Source organism: Leptinotarsa decemlineata, unplaced genomic scaffold, assembly GCF_025532065.1.
Source record: "Leptinotarsa decemlineata unplaced genomic scaffold, Ldec_3_MD MMD2_tig00000010_RagTag_RagTag, whole genome shotgun sequence".
NCBI classification, from domain to species: Eukaryota; Metazoa; Arthropoda; class Insecta; order Coleoptera; family Chrysomelidae; genus Leptinotarsa; species Leptinotarsa decemlineata.
In genome coordinates, this window is record NW_027412538.1 from 3218956 (window position 1) to 3244569 (window position 25614).

The 25614-nt window shown below is 35.8% G+C and overlaps 1 protein-coding gene across 4 annotated transcripts in view; it reads right to left on the reverse strand.

Moving 5' to 3' along the window:
- Positions 1–6923: 6923 nt before the first annotated feature.
- Positions 6924–25614, reverse strand: part of Mctp (Multiple C2 domain and transmembrane region protein) — a 62055-nt gene continuing 43364 nt past the window's right edge. For 3 of the 4 annotated variants that reach the window (XM_023156397.2, XM_023156396.2, XM_023156398.2), the window contains 8 exons: positions 23754–23905; positions 20436–20591; positions 19701–19887; positions 14143–14416; positions 11380–11662; positions 9931–10257; positions 9451–9658; positions 6924–7157 (listed from right to left, as the gene is read on the reverse strand). In XM_023156397.2, the coding sequence (XP_023012165.2) occupies positions 6999–7157; positions 9451–9658; positions 9931–10257; positions 11380–11662; positions 14143–14416; positions 19701–19887; positions 20436–20591; positions 23754–23905 (1746 nt within the window). In that variant the 3' untranslated portion in view covers positions 6924–6998. The remainder of the gene's footprint in view (positions 7158–9450; positions 9659–9930; positions 10258–11379; positions 11663–14142; positions 14417–19700; positions 19888–20435; positions 20592–23753; positions 23906–25614) is intronic. The other variant, XM_074171273.1, reaches the window with a different exon arrangement.

Below are 25614 nucleotides of genomic sequence, written 5' to 3' on the forward strand. Positions count from 1 at the left end.
AGATGATGAACAAGTTACATGTGAGTCTCAAAGATTGTTAGTGAATTTAATTAATATTTTCGAATTTCAATTTCAGAAACCCAAAACTAATCCTTATAGGGGTGATAAAAAAAATTGAAAAAAAAATCGGCCGTTATTGTATGTTGTATACATTATATAACAGATTCGAATAATTTATTAAAAATATATCTTCGTCTGTTCTATGCTTAATATAAATTCTTGATTCTGGAGCCTCACCAGAATTACTAGCTGTACATTGACCTGCATACTTTTATAGATCAACTAATGTGTGTTTAAAAAAATATTCATATACCATGTATTTGAAATAATATGTTTTGTATAGATATATTAAAGTTTGAAATATGTATAAATGTGGTTACAGCAATTTAGGGATAATTTTTCAAATAGCAATAAGTTCTGAAGAATTCAAGTTTTGAATAAAGTAATTCATATGTTATCTTAAAATCTATATAAATTATTATATATATTGAAAATGGAAATTATTATAAGGTATAATCGGTTCATTCATGTGTTGTTTCAGTAACAATGGAAAATGTTTAATATGTTTAATGAATTGTAGGAATTTCCACAGATGTATATGTATGTTCTAAAATGTTTTTTTTTTGTCAAATAAAAAGGTGTTCATCGGTCTGGTATATAAGTCAATTGAAATTTTGGTTATAATTCGACAGAGGTATATAACATTGTTTTCAAGGGTAATTCAACCTTTTGTTTTCTTTTGATACTTTTTTCTTTGGGAGAGGCGTATACATAACACCTTATCAATTAATTGGAATGACTGCAAATACTTCAGAAGTCGCAGATATTTTTTTATCTCTACATTTCTTCTACATTGTACAAAAACATTTTGACATCAACGATTGGTGGACTAGGAAAGGTACTTATCAACATCGATGATTCAAGGAGTGATAATCGTTGAAAGTCTGTCATTCAAAGTATAAGTAGAATGGGTGGAAAAACATTTATTATATTGAATGAAATGTTTCAAGTTGTTTCAATTTCAGCGGTTTCATAGAACTTAACATGACAGGTTAACTCTAAACTACCACTGAGAAACACATACTTAAAATTGGAATTTCCCAAATTGTTAAAACTAGCGAGCCGCCCTGGCTCTGCACGGGTGCAATGCTGATACGAAATATTAATTCACCCACCAGAAATTAAGCGGCTGGCGACCTAGGTGGAATATTTGAAAATCCTTTCTTATCATTATTATTTCTTATTTCAGCCTCCGACAATATAGGTACAGTGATGAAAAGGCAATTTTCATATGTAAACGCGCTTCTTTTACCTCCACTGGGGAAGCCCCAGTTGGAATATTTGAAAATCCTTTCTTAGTGCGCATCTAAGACCTAAGAAGCTATATCCCAAATTTCAGCTTCCTAGGACTCACCAGTACGAAGAAACAGAGATGAATGAGTGTTAAGTAACTTTCGCATTCATAAGTATAGATTGTGATCTTGGTCATATAGAGACATACATGCTGAAATACAAATAAGATACAAATGCACGTGTTAACTGAAAAAAACACTTATTATACGTTCAAGGAGGCTGACAGACAACGAACACAGACAACAAGAGTTGAACACCTTCGAATGAATGTCTACTCAGAGAAAATTATAAAAGCGGCTTCCAAGATCACACAGAAACAAAAGGAAACTCTAGAAACACCGGTTATAACAACCATACTACCATTTATTGAAGGATTAACGGAAAAACAGTTTTTTAAACAGATTTTTAAAACCACGGACAAAATCTGTAGAATTCTCTGCCAACACAATATTTATAACAACATCATTTTTACCAGAAGTACAATGAGATCCATTTTTCGTAATTCAAAAGGTCAGATATCTCTGGAGTCCCAAGGAATTTACAAAGTACCATGTTAAGACTGTGACAAGACTTACATCGGTGAGACCAACAACATACATAAGGATGAACACAAATTATCATTGAAGGGAAAAGTCACCACCTCTTCTCTCTTTCAACACGTATTGGTGACAGGACACAACACAGAAACACTAGCGAGCAATGAAAACTTCTACTCTCGAACAATCAGAGAGGCTATCGAAATTAAAAAACGATTTAGTAGCATGAATAAGAGGGATGACGAGCAAAGTTTACCAGCAACATGGAGATCCATCTTATCCCTTTACACAATCAAACAGACCGTACAACTCCAAATGCACGTGATAATTCAGGTAAAATGACAAACATAGGCGGAACAGCACAGGAAATTGGGCCGACACAGGCAGTAGCAGCAAAACGAGTAGATGATAACAACTACCCCTACAAACAGAGTGCGAGTCAATGAGTCTAGTTCCAAACTCCGGACATCACCAGAAGATGGCAAATGAGACTTTGCTCAAACGTTATGAAAATAATTCTTATGAGCATCAAAAACACAAAACGTGGAGCTTTATGGGAAATGATCCTCGCAAGGAGAGGATTATGCTGAACTGATTTTCGGGTTTTGATCCGTGTTCTGTGTAATTATCCTTTTTGGGATTGATCTTGTTGAGTTCGGGTTGAACCGCGTCTGGAGTTTTATGTTCAACGTTGCGGTACCCATTTCGTAGCCATTTTTAAGAAATTGGTGTGACTTCACGGCGGGCTCTCAGTCTGCCTACTCCCCAGGTTTCGTCACGAGTTTTTTCTACTCCTTAGATAGAACTGAGGTATCGATGGGTGTTCGGTGGTATTTATATCGGTGGAAGCTGATGAAGTGGTAATTTCGGGGCGAGGCTTTGGGTGATTACCATCACCGGACGTCTTGGTGGGGGGTGAGCATCGGGAGGTCATCGAAATCGAACAGCGGCCTCCCTGCCTAAACAAACATATGACGGTCAGAGGCTTCCAACCTGGAAACCTCTAATTTCCACTTTATTTCAATCTGAGGAGTAGGCAGATTGAGGCCCTGGAGTTGTCACATCAATTTCTTGAAATGGGAGCCGAAACGTCGAACACAAAACACTAGAAGCGGTTCAACCCGTTAGAAAACACCTTGTATACTAATCTACATAATTTTCTGAATCCGATGATATCCCATAGTTGATATTTGAATTATGGATTGGAACACATGTTTCTGTCAGGTAGCCTGCAAAATCACCCGACTTTACTCCTTCACCTCTTCAAGGTCCTTTTGATGAATTGTTGAAAATCACATTGAAAACATAAATAAGTTGAAAATTCCACAGGTGTATATGCAACGTATTCATAGGGAATGTCGGCAAATTGCATTTACTTTGAGAACGGAATTTAAACTTAGGGTACACCCCCCCTGAATCCTTTATGTATTCAGCTATTTTTCTTAAATTTGGCACAATTATTGAACTCATGAAGATGCATTTTCAAGTAACATCTATTATCAACGCGATCTCTAACAATGTATTCAGTAACGAACGTTCATCTAAACAAAACCATGTATTCCATTCCACAATTCAAATATCAACTATGGGGTATCATAGAGTTTAGAAAATTATGTAGAGTTCAAAAATGTTATTGTATACAGAGTGTTCAATCCAAATATCAAACTTTGCTGTCATTTCCGAAAAAACCTAAAGTTGGGAAAATCTCCCGTTACTTCAAAAAGTATCTCTCTGTGAGCAAATTCAATATTTCAAAATTCGTAAAAATAGTCTGTGTCACCCTATGTTACTTGGTGTAAGTACACTGCAACTTAATATATTTTTCTCTCAAATAAAAATAAACATTAGTGTAACAGTATCAATTCTTGTAGATCCAATATTCAGTTCTGTTTTTTTTTAATTATAAAAATTCTACTAGGTCTCCAATCCAAACGATTTACTATTTTCAATAATAAAGTTGCCGAAGGTACAAGACATCTATAAAAAGTTGATTTTTTTTCTTTACGCTGAACAGAAAATCGAAATGTAATCGATTTCAAGACAAGTAACTCCAAGATCAGGATGAAATAGTAAACATAAACTATATTGATGACATTTTGTGTCCATGGAGGAAAATACTTCTCGTATTAAAAACGACTAATGTAAATTTTTATCTACATTGTCCGACTACTTTAGAGTTTGGGAATGCGTTTCAAATAAAGCTTTAGGACAATCTTGGATGATGAAACATAAAAGGAATTCAAATTTTGAAATTCATTTCCATTATACTATCATAAATGTGTCAGAACTATTATACAGTGTGTAACAAAGAAAACTTAACAGAGCCGTTTTTGAATATGAAAAGTAAGATTTTTAAAAAATCTCGGACACGTCGATCTCTAATTAAAGGGGGACACCTTTCAGACTAATCAGATTTTTTGTAGTACGCACCCCCTCGGAGGGGTGCGTCCGACGACCCTTATTTAGATAGGGAAAGTAGGTCGAGTGGCACTACTGCTGAAAGGGTTTCAGTTATTGCTTTATTTTTTGGCAACGACCAAAATGCTAATAGAACATCAATTTTATTTAACGAGCAAAACCCTGGTAAACACCTGAGCAGAAATCACATCCTGGATTTGGTCACAAAATTCAGGGAGACAGGTTCGGTTTTAAATAAAAAAAAAATGTTCAGAGAAGTATAGTGAATGACGATAATGCGATTGTAGTGATTGGTCAAGTCATCGCCAATCCCATGTTAAGTACCAGAGGTTTATCAGCCCTAAAACAGTTTTTAAAACTTTTTTGTGTCAGCAGCATTCAAGGAAATCAGCAGGTTGTATTCGTTGTGTAGGGAAATTTTCAGTATGATTCATTTTTTTATCAAAAGCATAAAATATCCACGTCAAAAGGCAACCTTCATAAGGAGATGCTACTCAATTTACCTAACATGTAAGGGTGGTAACCAACCCCATCCCCCGAAAAAATCTCCTCGTAATAAACAAATAATTCTTACTTTTTTACGAACACGTATTAGCAGGTTGTCATAAAAATCAAAAATTTATTATTTTTTTAATGAAAGTTCTGAACGTAAATTGTACCTTGAAAACAATTTGATTTGTTTCAAAAAGAGTTGAACTCAATGAAAATACCTTTAAATCTTCAAATTATCTGGAATATCTGGAAAACTAATCGTTACAAAAATTTTCTTTTACCAGCGAGAGGTATTCGAAAGACCTTTAAAACAAGGTGCCACTCGATCTACTTTCCCTATCTAAATAAGGGTCGTCGGACGCACCCCTCCGAGGGGGTGCGTACTACAAAAAATCTGATTAGTCTGAAAGGTGTCCCCCTTTAATTAGAAATCGACGTGTCCGAGCTTTTTTAAAAATCTTACTTTTTATATTCAAAAACGGCTCTGTTGAGTTTTCGTTGTTACACATTGTATGAATTGATGAGAAAAATATGTTATCCAGTCTACAGCTCCGTATTTTCTGAGATCTAAATAATTGTTTTCTTTAGTAGGTTTGATGAAAATTTTAGTGTCTCTGACACTTTAGACTACACATAAACATTTTACAATGCATGCTACTCCAAAAAACTGTGAGAGAAATAACGTCAGCAAAAACGGTTTAAAAAACATCAATTGGATATTTATCTAGAAGACTCAATACTAATTCCGTCGAATTTGGAAATTTTCTTTGCTATCGGTAAAATTGCAGAGGAAACTACTACTTCAAACATAATATAAAAGAGGTAGACGAAGAAATTCAAATAAATTTAATTATATCTGGGATCAAACAGGAATTTATTTTGTTGCTCATCACCATTTCGAACATTATCTAATTGTTACCAAGCATTCCTAGTTTTATGAATTTATGAAATTGGTTGAAAGTACAGCTCATATACAAAATACGGACTAGATGAAGAAAAGTTTATTCGAATAGGAACGACCAGTTGAGAATTGAACAAATCCGAATTTGGAATTCAATGTGGAGAACAAATAAAATTGTTCTACACGAGGACTAGTCCTTTTCACGAAGAACTAGGAGCTTTCAAAATATCCAAATAACTTTAAAAATCTTTCATACGAAACAAAAATGAAAATCAATTTGGACAACGAGCACATATACCTCTAGTAACTTGTCCAAATACATCATTGGAAATACAGTCAACATGGCAGAAATATTGAATAATAGAGGCCAAAAAAGGGCTGTGAAATTCGGGATTTTTTAGTTGAAAATACCATGCCCAAGGTAATGCCAAAACTTTACAACAAAGTTATTGTTTTTTTAGGATCTACAAAAATTTCGATTAGAAGAAGAGAAATGGTAAATTTTCGTGTGTAACTCAATGAGAGCTTTCTGAATATAACTGAAAGAGACAAAATTTTATTAGTAAGAAATGTAAGAGTTTCAGATACTAGAATTCAAAGCAGAATTATTTGGTAATCTGTCAGTTAGATCCAATATCTCTTCTGAATAGATAGTATAAGGAGTATGCTCTCATTGTTATACATATATCGATCACAAAATTTGGCGAACAGCTGAGTGTCAAACCAAATAATTTAGAAAGAGTACATACACCAAGTACACTGATATTATGAATAAAAGTCGAAGTAACAACATTTGAGTTGAATAACCGACAAATTTCGAAAAACTTATTGTTTACACAATGATATTAGTGAAAAGAAAGTGATATTTTAGGAAATGAACTAGATGAAAGTTATTTGGAAATTGTATCCATGTCCTCATCCAACACTTTGATGAAGTATGACGAATGGACAACCACTTCAGTCAAGAAATCCAAATAGTCATGTTTCAAAAATAAAACAGTAAGAATAATTTTTTGAAATTTCAACTTCTGACACTTTGAAACCCTAGAAATTATTGAGGAAAAATTGTTTTAGATGTTATATTTTGCTATTATACTTTGAATTTTCTATCATCATGATCTCTTTTTTCAATGTCACGTTACGAAAGCTCCTTGAATCTCTCGATGGACAATTTCAACTAACACCATTTAGGAAAACACTTAAAAATAAACTAGAACGAGGTATAAACTCTAATCAGACTTTTCTTGTATTTTATCGAAGCGCACTTTCCATCTGTCCTTGACGGCCGTCATCGACCACTATGACGTTTTGTGCTTCTTCTTCGGTTCTCGTCGTCTTTCAGCGTCGTTGTTCATCAACAGCTTGAGGTCCTTGTAGTCCAACTGCAAGTACCACCGAATAACTGTCAAGCGGCCCAGGTGTGTTGACAGGCCGGCGGCCAATAATTTTATATAAGTCTGCAGGTGTCATTTTTAATTTCAATGTAATTGTCAAGTGTGATAAGTTTCAGAGCTCGCTGATGAAAATAGGTGGAAATACATTGACTATAAGCTTTCATCATGATAATGTTGTTGATGCCAAATCATTCCAATAATAGTTACTGATCAAAACAAAGAATTGTTGTTGTCTTTAGGTAGATAGATATTACCTGCTTTGAAATTGAAATTGAGAGTTGAAAAGATAACCTTGCTTTTGTGGATTTTATCAAAATTTATTACTATTAGTTACAATCTGATGTGACACCATAATTCGTACGTCTTATGAATCTCTACCTATTTCCACCGAGTCTGTATTTCATGAGTTATGAGAGAAAATATCATAAACCAAATCTTTTTACTCCTCGAAAGTTGATATATTTAACAATTGAAACAGCATATTCTGATCATTCCCATACTGATTTCCACTTAACAGCCACCGGTAGACAGCTGTTTCAGCCTGTTGAGCATCGTCAGTACCGGGCAGGCATTCTTCGATTGAAGACAAAATGTGAATAACCAAGAAAAGTGCTTGATAAAACTAACTGCGTAAACGCAAGCGAGGCATAAGTGGAACCACCTATCGGTGTAACACCCAAGTCAACTTGCCAAGTTTTCATGTCAGTGTTGGTGGTTTGACCAATCAACTGACAACTGCCGTAGCAGAAATTTGAGAAGCTATCCTGGCATGCCATATATAGAAGAAAAATTCGTGATTGGCCTTACTGTAAATCAATGTATTTTGTGGGGTTGCAGTCAGATTGGAAGGGTTGTTACGAAGAAGACTCTTAGTTATGTGTCAAGCTTTCGGTGAATGTATTACCTTTGTCAGGACAATAACGGAAAAATAATTAAGAAACTGGAACATGAACAGAAATGAGGCATAACAATTTTCTTGAATATGTCAAATTTTAACAGAGTGTCATGTGGGAAAATATATTTATGCCTATTATTTCTGTTCGTGTTGTTCCAGTTTCTTTATTATTCTCCCGTTATCGTCTGACGAAGTTAATAAATTTACCGAAAGCTTGACACATAACAAAGAGTCTTCTTTGTAACAACCCTTCCAATCTGACTGCAACTCCACAAAAAACATGCTGTAACTCAGATATGCGGTTTTTTCCATTAAGTTTGTCATTAAATTTGATCCCCAGACACAGGCATCAGTTTTTATCTATCGAGTTTGAAAACAGGAGTTTCCCTTTAAAAGTGTCCAATTTGGGTCCACTCTGTACATCTGACTCCTAGAAACTGGTAGTTCTTCATGTATTCTGGTGTTTTCCTTATTAGTTTCCCCTGAGAAACTCCAAACACACACATTTTAATAATATTATTATTGGAAAAATATAAGAAAGTCACAACTAAACCCAAATTAAAAAATAGTTTGGGGAATTTCTCTAGTGACTCTCTCTTTAAAAACAATCTGATATAATTTTCTGTTTTTCCTCAACTGATAATTATATTCTTTTTTCTCTTTCAAACATGTTCTTTGTTGATATGTTGTTATACTTATGAAATTGTTAACGGCTAAAGAAAGTTAAGACACCCGACTATCGTAGATAATTTTTTCATGGAAGTTGTATATCTCTTCCATATTTAAGAATATTTTAGAAACACTGATAATCAAATGTATCATACTTTAACTCCAACCAAAGTTTCCAATTGTAACACTACTCCTACCACCATAACTGAAACTTTTTTCTAGGTGTGTTACACTAAACAAGTTGACAGAATCAGGAGATGAAATTATGCTGAGATAGTGATAAACTAACTACACCTGAGTTCGGAATATTACAGTTATCTCCTGATGGCACCAATTTGTTTGAAGTGTTGTATGATTAACATTTGTCTCAAACTTGAAGCTCCGGCTCCATTTTTCAATCAATGTTTTATCAAGCCAGATAAAGTGAAGAGTAAAGAGATTTGGTTTCTTGTTAATATATATTTCGAATTATGTTACGAACCATATCCCAGTGAGAGGAAAATAAATCCAGCACCGTTAGGAGTAGACGTCAGTTCCTGAAAGCTATCGACCAATAGCATGCACTATCAAAATTTAGTGGCAGTACCGTTAATGACACCAACAGACCTCCAATGTTAGATAATCATGCAGCATTTGCGAGATATATTGATTATTGATTTATATTTCTGATATTTTCATAGAGAATACATCAAGACAAAGACTTTACGACAATAAAATTTCTTGAATGTTTTTCATAATTGAAGTTACTCGCAAACACTTATTTTGAACAAAGGCAGATATATATGTACTCACAAGCATTTCATCATCTGGTATCCTAGAGAGCAGATCCAGTACCTCATTGTTAGGTACAGCATGCGGTCTCAAAGTCCTTCTGAGAAATTTGTTTGTGCCCCAAAGCATGAGCAGATATCTAATTGGCATTATATAGAGCACCACCGTGGCTAACAGCAGCAATATTATCGCTATCCACGATAAGTACGGTACTGTGAAGTTGAACATACTAGGAGAAAAATATATTTAAGACTAAAACGTAAACAGAAACCAAGAAAAGTTCTCCAACTTGATCTTTTAACTATATTTGGAATACCGTTTTGGTCATATCCAAAATCATAAATTATGTTTTGTGATTACAAGTAGAAACTATGAAACTTATGATTATTTATTTGAATTCAGATATACTGGAAAACATTCCTTTCAACTAGTATGTTCCGATTACTGATCACTTATGTTTCAAAACAAGAGACCAACGCATTAGCGGCCAGGTATACTCACTTCCTAATGCTCTCCAAAAGGGAAGCAATCCTTCCAATAGCATTCTGAACTCCCTGCGTTACTTCCTGAATAGCTTGCAATCGCTCCTTCAAAGTTTTCTTCTCTTCCTTCTCTTTCTCTTCATCATCGTCGTCCTCCAAATCAGAATCAATACTTTCATCCCAAGCAACCTGTGTTGGTCCTGCTAGTGTTTTGATGGTGAATTGCTTCAAAAAGAGCAGGATACCGAAGGTCGGCAGCATCCATGGTTGGAAGTAATAGCAGAGAATCAGCCAAGCGACCAGCGCCATAAAACTTTGAAGTTTGGATTCCCATTCAAAACAGTTTCTGGAAAAAGTCGCATATGTATAAAATTCAAACTATCCATATGAATTGTAGAAGAAACATTTTTATGACTGCACATGTCTTGTGAAAACGCATTTCCATAAGCAAATCATATTACTTTCCTATTATCAGAGGGGCTCACAGATATAGGAAATTCACTGACTCTAAATACAATACTCTTATTGGGAAAGAAAGTTTTTGGCTTTCTACTACTCCATCTTTTTTTTATCAAGATGGAGTTGAAGAAAGCCAAAAACTTTCTTTCCCAAAAATTAATCACTCCTAAAAATATAACCCCTTCAATTCAAATTACTACTCTTCTGTTCGTGAGACAACAAATAGAAGACCATTTCAACTGTGATCATCACCAGAATGTACAGAACATGAAAACCATATACACCACAGAACAGAAATACCACTGAAGATTTTTACCCAAAGCATTCAAAAATGAACTGAATACGACTTTTCAAATACCCTAATGGATGAGGGTCCGGCAGAGTATTTGAACATGAGATTCCTACCGAATGTCTATTCATTATTCAGCTTTCTTCGAACTGCCACGAGAAAATGATATTGAAAGAGAAAACCGCGCCTCACTGTTTCACCAAGAATGACAATTCATGAATACAGTGAACAGTGAAAAGCTTATGATAACGGTATATTAGCGTAAGTAGGTAGGTCCAGCCAGACAACCCAGGGCAAACTCGACCAAAGTAGGCACAGAGTTTGTGTTCTGGTACCTTGACCAGAATTTTGTAAAGAGCAATCCACTCAAAGGTCGACCGACCACGATACATTTTCAATCTAATGAGGACCTGATCAGCAGAAAATCTGCCACTACTTTTGTCAGTTGATAAGCAACATACATGTATGGATTGAGAAATGAGAATTATGTAGTAACGCATTTCAGAAATACGCCCTCCCACGGCTGCAGCCTATAACTGCATACGCCAGCCATGCGACGCTCTCTTGATCCTCTTAGCCTAACCTTTTAGCATCCATATCGGAATGTGCAGCTCATATATCATCTTCTCGAATAGCCAGAAATATTAAAATTATTACCGTATGACTATACTAAAAAATTTATTTTCTCCTAAATTTTATTTGTCACCATTTCCTACTTACTGAAATATTTTTCCGAATTCGAAGAAGTACACTACGAAAGATTTCAGTCTGAGAACGTTTTTCACAAAAACCTGCCTCTTGAATTTCACCTCAGTTTGCATATACTTTTCTTCCTTTGGATTCAAAGTTCTTATGCATGCTCGAATAGGATTCCAGACAATAGTCATTTCCAGAAGTAGTTGAGGACCATTTCCCTTGGCACGACTTCTCAGTTTCTTGTCCTTCAAAGCATACCACCTCTTTTCTCCGTTTCTGATCCGCAAGAGTGGGATGGCCACCTTACCTTCAAATGAGAACTGATATTATTTTATATGGAATAGAGAAATTAACTTTGAAATTGAATTGAATTGAATTGAAATTGTTTGATTTCTACAAAGTTTTTCATTTGTTACGACCGGTTTCGGTTTGATGAAACATTTTCAAGTAAACACATTTTACTAAAGAATGATTAAACAAACAGATCCGACGCTCTTTGACGTTTTCATAGACGTTTTTTGCATTCAAAAAATACCAGGAAACAACAAAACATATCTAAGAAATAATCCGGAAAACGTTGAAAGCGTTTTCTTTCATTTGAGCTGCCATACGTACTATTGTTGGAGAAGATCTGAATTAGTGCAGTTTCACATGCTGATATATTGTTTTTTTCACGTTAACATCCCCTACCTTTTCATTTGACATTCGTTACGATTTGGTTATCATAGTGTCTTCATAGGCACGATAGTGCATTCATAGGCACGACAGTGCCTTTGTGGACGCAACAGTCTTGTTTTTTTCAATTCAATTCAGCGTCTCCAACGCTCTTTCCCTTTGTCTGACCTACCATACGTCACGATTTGAGTAAAATTAACGAAAATATAACACAGTGCTTTTTTGTCATGCAACAATCCTGGTTTCCAATTTACCTTTTGATAATGACGATATAATACCGAATATATGAAAGTAGGAAAGGCAGTTCTATTATTAATGAAGATGCGGCTTAGTGCCTTTCTGACATTTTGTGCCATCTTTGTTTTTTCTTTGTCGATACGTTCTGCGTCTTTTCACCTTCATTAGAGGTGCTGCACGTGAATATCAGACTATTATTAACGATGATACAACTTAGTGACCTTCTGTCATCATCTTTGTCTTTTTTCTTTGTCAATAAATTCAACATTTCTTTTTGCTACACGTAACAATTCGGCTATCATTAAATACGGAAAAGTGGAGGAGTGGGGGTGGACACTAGGGCCGCCTTTCCTACTTATGAATTAGTGCATTTTGGTAAGCAGCTATCGTTTGTTTTTTTTTCAATGAATTTAGCATCTCCTCCCTTTTCATTCAATGTAGCGATAATAGATTTCTAATAAATTTTGTGTCAACAACAAAGATACATAACCATTTAACAAGTTCAATGTTAACTTTATGTCACCATTCTAATTTTAATCATCCTCCGCCTCTCTCTCTCTCTCTCTCTCTCTCTCTCTGATTCATTCCGACCAGTTTGAATGATGTAAATTTTGAAACTGAACGTCCATTAGAGAAAGCATGGAATTTTGAGGCAGAAACGGTGCTGCATAACAATTGTCATGAAAGAATTTTTGAAGATATTCAGGAGAAAAGATCCTGGGGAAGTGTATGGAGTTGTTATATCTTGGTTTTCTAATTCTACTGATCGGTCGTTGGCAATACCGATGGCAAAATTTTCCTTATACATTATTTAGAATCTCAATGGGAATGACATATTCCCCAGTTGTTTCAGTTTACCGAAATCAGTGCCTATAACAACACATGTACGTTTCTTGGGAATGATAAAGCTTTTATTGAATTCAAACATTCCAACGCCAATCAATATTTACTTCTTTTCCAATAGAGACTTGAAATACACAAAAACCGCTTCAAATCATTTGATATTTTTCAGAGTCAAGAAAAAATTAACCAAGATGTATGTACAAAGTATCCACATTTTTCTAGACTTTTTCAGTTTTATAGTTTCCTTTGAATGTTGTGGTGAATTGGTTTTGGCATTGATTGTTACTCGACTTCATGATCACGATCCTCATCGTATACGGTAATTTCCAATATGTTGTTGATACTTTAGGTTAGGTTAGGTTATGTCCAAAGTGAGAGTCTCTGTATATGATGATTCAAATGACAGTGACCAGTAAAAAGGCCAACAACTGTTTGGTATAAAGCTTCGAAGGGTGAATAAACTCCTTGGAGTAAGCCAATCCTGGAAGATTCTGCCAGAAGTCTATAAATCTTCTTGCCATCGAGGTGATCAATCTTTGTTTGGCAAAGCCTGAAGCGATGCCAATGACAGGTTCTGGTCCGATGAAGCTGCTTGCAGCAGCTTCATTTGCAAGGGAGTCAGCAGCCTCATTGCCTTCCAGGCCAGTATGGCCCGGAATCCAGACGCATAGGTTCCTAGGCAGGTTGATATCTCTGTTCTGGGTCTGCGACAGAAAACACCTGCATCAGAACCGGAAGGTGTTTTTGATTCATCTGTGAACCAACAACTATCTGCTCATAATATTTCCTTCTTCCGGAGGATCCAATCCTCTCTACTCGGGAATCCAATAGAGAATTGAAGTACAGAAAAACACTTCATATCATTTGATATTTTTCAGGTTAACGCGCAGATTTGAATATCAATATGATCGGTTCAAATATATTTGAGGTCAGATCCAAATTTTTCAGAGTCAGGAAAAAAATTAACCGAGATGTATGTACGGAGTATTCACATTTTGTGGTGAATTACCTTTGGCACTGAATGTTACTCACCTAAAAACTCGACTTTATGATCACGATCCTCATCGTATACGGTAATTTCCAAGATGTTGTTAATATCTTTGACATTGAATGTGAAAATCTTGTTCCAGGATGGAGTTAGCGTCTTGTACTCAGTCTGTGTCTGAAGACGCGCATTGCCCAGTTCCAAAACGCAGAATGGGTCGCTTTTCCCTCCAATATCGGCAGATGCCAGGCCTTGGGCCTTGAAAACTTTCACAGTGAGATGACCGACATCTTTTATGTTGTGGAAGGTTTTGTGCCAGACCTATTGCAAACAATTCCATATATATTCAATGAAGTTTCTCAATATTTCAGATAACCACACGTCAATAGAAAATTCAAGGCTAAAAAAACGTCGAATAAGTCAGACTATAATTAATGATCAGGATGAAATATCAACGAAAGTTGCATCTCACCAACTGAACACTGAATTCGAATCGTAAAGATAATCACATACAGTGTCACATAAAGTCTGCAACATATGGAAGTTTTTTTTATCAATAGATTCATTCAGAATTTGATTCCGCAGTAAAATTATGTTTTAGAAATGAGTTGATAACAGTATGTTTCCCTTTGTCATGTGCTTCTCTAAAACTCGTAAAATTTTTAATTGAAATGCAGTAATTCGAATCATTCAGATACATTTCTAACCGAATCAAAACAAATTCAATAACATTCAAAGGGTTATTACTTAGGAGATCTTTTTTTCAATTATATCAAGAATACAATGCCTGGGATTAAATCAAATGAGCGTAAGAATGTGTTTACTTATTGTCATCATGACATGAGTAGATTTTTCTCATTGTGAAATAAAGTCGTGATGTTATGAACGAAATGAGTGCTTCATTTTGTAATATTATCCATAGGTGCTGATGAGATAATGAGGCAAATATCTCATTCCGAATCTTTGAAGTTCGCTATTGGGAACGACAGTGTTACATGTAAGTGCAATTTCATATCGTAACTCTTTCATATACTAAAATGTGAATCACCACTTTCGCACAGGCACCGCTCAAAGAGCGCCTTGGGGATTAAGTCCTTAAAAAAAAGTGTTCCTATGAATGATATACAATTTAATTTCATAAAGAACGTTTGAGGTACAAACTCAATAGTAAAAAGTGATTTTCGTTTAATTCAATGTACATATTTCAAAATTTTTTTTTTCAATTTTCAATTCAATTTTACTATTATTGATTGGATATAAAAAGACATACAAAAAACCAATTTTGAAGACAATATTAGTTTAATTCACCCACATTCAACTTTTCAAAATTTAACACCCTGTATTTTTTCATTTGTATGAAATGTTCCAACATTTCACTACATTTTTCATCAGAAGTATACTATACGAAAAACTTAAATTATACTAAGTTTTAGTAATTGTTGTAACCACAAAAAAATGTATTTTCTTACGTTTACTTACTCAAATTTGTTTTTTGAACATTCAAACAAATCGCTAGTAGATTAGAATTTTTCAAACCGTCTAGTGATATTTATCGTCGGTTTCAACAATGAGAAATGCGTAAAAAACTAAAGAATATTTATATTGCTTTTTTCTTTAAAAACCCAGTTATCCATGACTGACATCAAAAAATGAATCTCGGAATTTGTCAATAACGCCATGTGTTGCAGTTTCTTTCGCGTATATATTGAATCATTGTCATAATGAATTATGTACTGGAAAACATGGTGCTTTGTGGGAAAGTGACGGAAACTGCCTCCTTGCATCTAGGATTTTTTTTTACCTTGGGAGCTGTCTGATTTGTCCATTCAGTCCAAGTCTCCAGAAAACACTGCAGCCTCTTGGGCTTATTGCGTTTATTCTCCCATCTTCTCATGACAGCCATTCAATCAGTCTCGTTCCTTGTACTAGTTTGTACAGGTTCCGTGTTGGATGTTCGTCATATTCTTCTGGGCGTAATTTTGTACGTCCATATATTGTCTGTCTCCTGTGATTCAGTGCCTCACATTCGCATAAAATGTGTAGAGCTGTTTCTATCCCTTCGTTGCATAATCTGCAGCTGAGGTCTCCGTTGTACAGCCCCATTTTATTCAGGTGTCCTCTGAGCAATGATCGGTTAGTAACCCTGTAATTATTTTGAGCCGATCCCTACTATATTGAAGTAGTTCTTCAGTTCTTTTCTCGGACGGTTCCCTAATGAAGGTTCTACTATGTTTGTTGCCAGGTACTTTTGTCCAGTACTCTGTGTGCTCCTTATTGGTCCATGTGCTAATCTGGTTTCGTACCAATGATTTCGGTACCCCAGAGCTGGTTCAGGACCTATATATGAAGTTGATGATCTGTGTCTAGCGCATTCATCAGCTTTATCATTACCTGTGATTCCTGAATGCCCTGGCACCCAGTACAAAGTTAATTTGTTCCTGTTTGCAAGTTCATTCAGTTGTTCATAGCATTCCCAGACCAGTTTTGATGTCACCTTCGGGTTCGTCAGAGCCCCTAATGCGCTCTTGCTGTCTGTAAAAATATTGATCCGCTCATTTCTTTGAGGTCTCAATTTAATAAGCCTTGCACACTGCAAGATAGCATACACTTCCGCCTGGAAGACAGATGTGTATAGTCCTAGCGGATAGCTGTAATTTGAATTTCTATCCGCTCGGTATATTCCAGCTCCCGTCCCATGTTTGGTCTTCGATCCATCTGTATACCAGGTGTTTTATCCAAACATGTTTTCGGGATGACTAATGGTCCGAAATTTCTATTCGGTCCGATCTTCTGTAGTTCGGTGAGTTTTCCAGTCTGAATTGGCCCATCCTGGCCTCCCCCATTTTCACAAAGTGTAAAGGAGGTAGATTCAGGAGTGTCTTCAATGCAGTTGTTGGGGTAGTTCTCATTGCTCCCGTCATTCCCAAACATGCAAGTCTTTGCACTTTGCCTAGCTTGTTGATAGCTTCATCTTTGGTCACCAGACCAGAGATGCGTATGTTATCATGGGTTTAACCACCATCGTGTATAGCCAATATACCATGACTGGTTTTAGCCCCCATGTTTTTCCATAGGTGCATCTGGCGAGCATCAGTGCTACCTTTGCTTTCCTCTTTATCCTGTCCAAGTGTTGGTTCCAGGTCAGGAATCTAGGATTACCTCCCTAAACCTCCCTCGACACTTGTATTTCTTCACCTCGAAGTTTTAGAGGTCCGAGACCCTTCGTTTCAGTCCTCTTGGTGAATGCTACTATGATCGATTTGGATGGGCTTATGTTGAGCCCTTTTTCTTCTGTTCATCTTGTTATAATGTTCAGCGCCTGCTGCATGCATCCCTTCACTACATTATTGTATTTAACCTGGACTAAGATGACTAAATCGTCTGCATAGCCCAGTGCTTTATACCCATTATGGTCCAAGAGACATAGTAGCTCATCCATTACAAGATTCCATAACAGAGGGGATAGAACCCCCCCCTGAGGACAACCCCTTGCTACCCGTGCCACGACTGTTTCCCCCATAATGGTTATATATACTAATCTTCCCCTAAGCATGCAGTCTATCCACCTACAGCTTGTCTTGTCGATCCCTCTTCTCCTTGACGCCTGGATGAATGATTCTAAAGACGTATTATCAAATGCTCCCTCAATGTCCAAGAAAGCAGCTAAAAGTACTTCCTTGTTTTTGTAAGTATATTCTACTTTTTCTGTTACCCGACATAAAGCCGTTTCTGTTGACATACTTGACCTGTATGCATATTGATATGATGTAATGGTCTGATAGCCAGTGATACGTCCCTGATATGCATGTAAAGTAGTTTTTTTAGCGTTTTCAACGCCAATGACATGAGACTAATTGGTCTCAAAGCCTTCGCCGAGTTCTGTCCGATTATCCCAGGTTTCGGAATGAAGGTGGCCCAGATCAGTCTCCAAGTTTTTGGTATGTGTCCCAGAAGTTCACCGAAAGAATACAACCAGATGGTAGTTCATTTTAGGCTCTAAAAACAAGATTCGGAAGAACTGGTAATGTCAATCACGAGAAGTTCGAACGTGTCTGTTCTGTAACAAATGGAGAGAATAAATTACAAATTGTCTTCACCTTGTTGAAAATCCCCATGTGGGTACTCGAGACCTGAGCAGAAAATTAGGATTTTCTCAAACCAGCGTGTCTCGAATGAGACGAGCAAGCAATTGTCATCCTTATCACAAGTAATTGATGCAAGAGTTAGGAGGAAGAGATTTTGGAAAACGTATTCAATTTTGCCGATGAGGCTTAAAACAGGTCAATCAGGAAAATGATTTTTTCGATTTCGTGTTATTTTCTGATGAAGCAACTTTTCATAAAAATGGAACTGTGAATAGGCAAAATACGCATTATTATGCAACGGAAAACCCCCATTTTGTTCGTTGCCTGAACCATCAACTGCGTTGGTTACTGAATCTTTGGGGTGGAGTTCTCCGAAAAAGAGTTATCGGTCCGTATTTTTTGGATGGGCATCTCACTGGAAAAAAATATGTAAGATTTCTTCGGTATGAGTTTTTGAATTTATTGGACAAGTTTCCATATGAAACAAGACTTAGAATGTGGCTACAACAAGACAGTGCACCACCAAGTTAAAAACTGAGGTACGGGAATACCTCAACGATCATGTCAATCAAAAACGGATAAATAGGAGTGGGCCTGTGACGTGGCCACCCAGATCACCTGACCTTACCAAAATAGATTTTTATGGGATTATATCAAATGGTTTTCCTACCAAACTCTTCCAACATCTATAGAAGACATGAAACGAAGAATCAGTAGAGCTTTCAGGAAAATCCCAGGGGATATGCTGGAACGTGTAGAGAATACGGGTAGAGACTGACAGTATGTGTTGCAGAAAATGGTCGCCATTTTGAACATCTTTTGGACTCCTCTGCTCAATAAGAATTTTAGGCGTTGTTGTTCATATTAAAAAAAATTTTTGAGTAAGTGAACGTAAATAAATGTAAATATAGAGCTGTTCTGTTGAGTAGAGTTTTTTCTCAAGAATTATTTTAATTATAGTATTTTGCATGGCTTGGAGACTACAGGTTGCTGAAGATTCTGCTAAAGATCTATATACCACCATTGGATTTTTTATGTTTAGAATTTCTCCCAGATTATACATTTTATGAGTGAGCTGGCGGAATTGCTTTGTAACATATAGGTCCATCTCATATGCCGATCCAGAACTACACCAAGATATTTTTTCAACGTTGATTCTTTTTTTATCGAAGGGCAATCACATTGCTTCCTTTGTGGACATTCAGAGGAATGTATTTTTAGGGCATTATAATCAATCGCTTGATCGTTTTCGAGAAGCGTGATTCAAACGAATTTGATTTTATTCAGATTCAAACTAAGGAGATTGTATGAAAAAAATCGTTTCGAAAGTACTTTTTCGCTGGTGTAGTTCAATGTTTATATATGCATAATCTACTCCTTTTGGAAGTTTACCACGATTCTTCGTATAAAGATGGAGTGAAAGCAAAAGACTTTTTCCCCAAAAAACCTAATAACCTTCGATAATGTCTGAAAAATATAACATTTATTTGAGATTTCTAAATATTCAACAACACACTTACATATCTATCCAAAAGAGCCTGTTTCTCCCTTGGATCTTCTTCGTAGGTAGTTAAATCTGAAATTGTTTCGGATGCAGTTGTACCACTGATGGTGAGAAGGAGGTGGAGAGATCCTGCCCCGTCTTCAAGTTGTTGCCAAATATTGTGCGTTTTCTCTCTTTCTAAGTGACCAAGGCTTATCACACACCTTCAAGAAGTGGAAAAGAATTATTCAAATCTACAGATGTTTATAGGGAATTATTCCGTGAAGAGTAACACAACGAAAACACTCTTGTCCTTACCAAAAAATACTGTTATTGAAGTTATTTTACATTAGATTTATCAGGTTTTCGTTGTGATTGTGATTTTTATATCAGAAGACAATGAAAATTTCATGTTGAATTTTCATGGATTATGGGAAATCAAAATTATTCAGTTAATCTCATCATGAGATACTTTCATATTTAGTTTTGGAATCTACTTCTTAGAGACTTTTTGGCAGTTTATCAATCAAGATGACTCATTCAGATTTAAATAATCAAAACCGCTCATTTGAACCTGAGGAATCGATCTGCCTAAAATACGGTTTACCTTGAACCCCCGTCATTCAATGAAGTTTTTTTGTTTCTTAAATTCCAAAAAAAATATTGTGATAACTTATATGTACTTCGATAAATTTCTACTATGATAAATTTTCTACTCAGTAGAAGAAATAATTTCGCTTGGGTTTATTGTGATAATTATGACTCAACATACCTTCCTATGAAGTCATCCCTAGCTCGATCTTTGTCCCAAACAGTAATTTCTAACTGTTGATCGCCATCATCATACAAATGAAGATCCAGTTGTTCAAGCCATCTCGGATTCAAAGACCTCCAAACAACTCTACTTTTGTACTTTTCGTTTCCCAATCTGGAAAAATTATAGAAAAATTTGAAACATATAGAGATATCATCTGTTAAAAATCTGTTTTTCCGTTAGGCAGCTGTCGCCCCCTACGAACGACAACTCTCAAAAGTCGAAACTTGTGCGAGCTAAAGACTAACTAGGTCTCACCTTTTAACGTGTGATCCTTATATTCAATGCAAAATGAAAACCTTTAAAAACTATATAAAAATATATAATGGAAATCACATATTAGAAAGTAGGACTTCATGAATCCTTGTCTCTTACAAGTACAAACTGACGCCCAGCTTCCGTTCGTAAGCTGGGCGTCAGCTGGTTAACACAAACACATTGTGCTAATTTAATTTTCAAAAATTATATTTTCGGTATGATAAAGGCTGCAAAGAGTACAAAGGCTTTGCTACTGACACAGTCAATATTTCGGAATGTGAAAATTCAATACGAAAAACAATTCCAAAAACGAAAGGCTTTCTCAGAGTGAAGCATAAATACATATATTGATTAATAGGTATATATTCGTACAGTGCGGACGTGAATACTATCCTCTCCCTTTTAACTTTCGACCGGCAGGATATTAGAGTCGAACAAGATTTTTGTGTAAAGGAATCAATTTTAGTATTTTGCCGTCAAGAAGGAGCTATCAGCTTTGTTTAATAAAAAAGAGGGTCTTGTGTTAACTCTTACGGTAGGTAAATATTTCAATTATCTACCTAACCCGTTTTTTAATTTATAAAAATCTAATTAGCCGTTTCTGAGTAATAAGTATTAGGTTGTTACAAAAGTTTTGTCCGTTTTAATGTCATGTGTTTTTGTAGCTCCATCTCTTAATAAATATTTATTCTTCTGTCTCGTGGTATATACTGATCAAGAGAGAATTTTGTACTACATACAATATACATTAACGCTGTTAATCTTTTTCCAAATTTCACTTTCCTGTATATTTTCAACGTATTACTATATGATGTCGTTAAGTACAAAAGTTTTCTGAATGATTCGGCCGTTACCTGATGAAGATCAATAGTACTTTCACAATATTTGATCTCCACGGTGAAGATCAAATCGTAAGGTGTAGTTTATGAAATTACCATAGAAGTGTTGAATATGCTAATATAACACTCGTAGTGCCGAGTTATGACAATTAACATAGGCTGAGACCACATATGCTGGACATGCCGGCAGCAAATGCATAAGGATCTCGGATCATAGATCTGAAAATAGTATTTCAAATACTGAAGTTTTGACCATTGGAGTACCCCAAGGATCAGTGTTGGAACCGCTATTACTTATATTATATTGTAATGATGTTGGAGCCGCGGTTGCTGAGAAAACGTGCGTTATGCAAGCAGATGACAGACACATCACTTCAAATTTCGGACAAAAACGACACAATTTTGAAAAAAAATGTAACACGCTGTCATATCATTTGGTTTCATGGTGTGCCGACAACTCACTTCATTTCAACTTCCGAAAAACTTCATCAGTACGGTTTTATCACAGGCAAAAAATCTGTTGAAATCTTGAAATTAAAATCAATCAGAATGAAAAAACCATGTCTTTATTCGATGGAAGTAAATTTTTGGGACTAACGCTAGATAGTTGTCTGATCTGAAAAAGTCATTGTGATAAACTGATATTGAAACAGTTCTGATTCGTATCTGATACGAAATCTTAAGCCGATATCAACCACTGAACGGTTAGTAAATTATTACTATGCAAATATTGAATCTAGAATCAGATATGGCATTTGCCTTTGAATTTTAGCAGGAGTTAATCAGAGAACCTCCTGCAAAGATTTATAGAAACATTTAATTCTAACTTTCCCGGATATTTTTATCTTTGAAATGTGTGTATTCATACACACCAATAGGTCGAAATATGATCGCATTGCATCATACCATAATGTAAATACAAGAAAGTGCAATGATTTTAACATAAATCCCGTCAAATATAATATAACCACCAATTCACCTCCTTATTTAGGGCTAAAACTTTATAACAAACTGCCCGAATCATTGAAAACAACTGATAGAATTCAGGTTTTCAAAACCACTCTTCAAATGGTTTTATTAGATCTCAATGTTTATACCATAGATGAATTTTTCAATCTTCCGTTATTTTATTTCTCTATCACATTAATTTAATGAAACTGGAGTTGAATGAAGTTGACATGTTTTGTCCATCATCGTATACCTATGACAATCTTTCATATTCTGTTTAATTTTACTTTACGTATTATTTTATGTATGTACTAAATGCTATTCGACCTATTCTATAAGTTTGTAAGTTATACGGGATTAATATAGTAATTTGATTTGAATAGATGCCTCATGGGGCAGCAACTATACCCAGAATGCGTCTGCGGTTGACTAAGATATTGAAGATACCATTCTAGCTTCTATGTCGGACTTTTACTGAACAGAAAGTTTATCGCCTACTAAGACCTCTGCGTTGAAAAAAAGTCCAATTCCTGCTGTCTCGCGGACCATGCAGAGATGGGAGAATGCAAACACCTGATTACTTCACAGATTCTATCCAGCACCATTCTATTATTATTAATACTTAAAACTCAAAAGTTCACGGCCTTCTTGCTAGCGGGGGATGTCCAACAATTTAGAAAATTTCGGGTGCAAACTTCTGTGGAGAACCCTCATTTTTCTGGTCTTGACGTAGAGTTAATATAACTCCTTCCGATCCCACTTCACTATTCCAATGACTTTTAATAGTCATTTTCGTCATTTTATTTCTATTGGTCATCAAAATACCAAAACACCTGTTTACTTTTGGATGTGGGTGATAGTGTTTCATATTGAATGACAAAATGTTTTATTTTTAATTGTCTCAAAATATTAGCACCTTTGCAAATGGAAAATGGAGAAATGTCTATTGAAACCAATAATATCACCACTAATAACTAGATACATTATTTATATTCCAACCTCGAATTTGAAAATTGATTTGTTGAAAGCAAATTGTTCTTATCTTGTATATACTTCAAAAAAAAATCCGCCATAATTCAATTACATTTTTTCTACCTCATACTTCAAACAAAACGATGTCTGTTAGTATTTCACACAAATTCGTCCGGATTATTTCAACTGAAAATTAAAATTGAGTTTATTTTTATTTTCAAATAACATAATTACATTCAGAATGTATATGACAAAATACCTGAATTTACAGTATGGGTCCGATGTGCCTGTTTCTGGATCGCATGGCAAGAGATTCTTTCCTTCGACTAAAACTATGGTAACTACTGAACTCCATATCTGTGATTTCAATCGTCGATTAACATCTTGTACTCTACTATTTTTCTGGAAGTACTGAAAAAAGCAATACAAAATGATATGTGAAAGAATATTTGAACGGTTGAACAAAACAAGTAAAAATGGAGTTCTATAAGGTTTTCTAACTCTGTTGAGAGCTACTGAATGAGTTTTAAAGCAATTAAAAGCATTCTGTAATTTGTATCCGTCAACAACTGTGAAAGGTCTGCGACATAGTTTTTCTGAAGCTAAGTTTCGTTTGGGTGTAACCTTGAAGAGATTACCCCCAATATTATGAACATTTGTTTTAGGGGTAGACCAAGTGATCTAATAGAAAACTCAAAGATTGAAAATTAACATTTCAAGCTGGGGAAAAATCATTATGTGTTCCTCAGGGGACAGTCCTGGGAGCATTACTTTTCTAATTATATCTGAATGACCTACTCAGTATAAAGAAAGACGGTGCTATTAGCTTTGCTGATGGCATAGTCATTGTATACGTAGCACAGAACTGAAAATAATTAGTGCAAAAGAACGGAGAAGGATTTCGTTAATATATAAAAATGGTTCAATAGTCATCTGTTGACTGTGAATTTTTGACGAAACTTACTGAGTATCCTTTACTCCATATCTCAAAATTTTATTTCAATCACCTCAATTTCTATTTTGCCCCCTTCAAAGTAATCCCCCCACAGATATAATGAACTTGTGCCAGCGTTTCCCTAATCCTGGAAGCAGTTCTGATATGCATTTTTTGGTTTGAGCTCTCTCAGCGTTTTCTACCTCCTCAAACGTCGCAAAATGCCGTCCTTTCATGGGTCCGTTTATTAGGAACAGAAAACGGTGGCACGGGGCCAAATCTGGTGGATACGTTGACTGATGCATGATTAAGGTGTTGTTTTTTGCCAAATAATTACGAACAAACAATGGCGAGTGGGGAGGTGAATTGTTTTTCCAGAATACTTGACGTTTTCTTCGTATTACTTCTCGCAAGCCACGCATAACTTTGGAATAATACTTCTTATTAACCGTACGGCCATGTGGCAAGAACTTCTGAAGCACTATGCTACGGTAATCGAAGAAAACATTGACCATAATCTTGACATTAGCTCTCCTGGGCTTTTTCATTGGGATGATTGGACTTAGGTATACCGATGTTTCCCACTTAGTGTCTGTATACCGAAAACCGACTCACACGGGACAGTATCTGAACTACGACTCCAACCACCATCAATCGACTAATAGAGGAATCATCAAGACTCTATTAGACTCTGCTTCCAGGCGCCGTTATACGAAGGAAGGTCTCGAGAAGGAACTAGACATCATCAAAAATGATCTTCAATGGAATGGCTACTCCAAAACGATGGTGGAACAGACTTTGGCTAAAAGACAGCAGGAGCCTCGCAAGGAAGAGAAGTCGTCACAACCAGTACTTGTACTTCCCTACATCAGAGGATTATCGGAAAGGATAAAAATAATTGGATCCAAGTACAACATCAGTATCTGCTTCAGATCCGGAAACACTATCCGTAGCAGCCTCACGAAAACTAGGCCACTGAACGTGGACTGCGATTCCAAGAATTGCATTTACCGGAAACTATCATATATCGGTGAAACTAAGAGGCCATTGAATGTTCGCATTGCCGAACACAAGAAACACACACAGCGAGGGGAGATGCAAATCAGGAATAGCAGAGCATGTTTGGATCCATCAACATAACATCGAGTGGTCCCGCTGAAATCGTACACTGAGAGGAACATTGGTT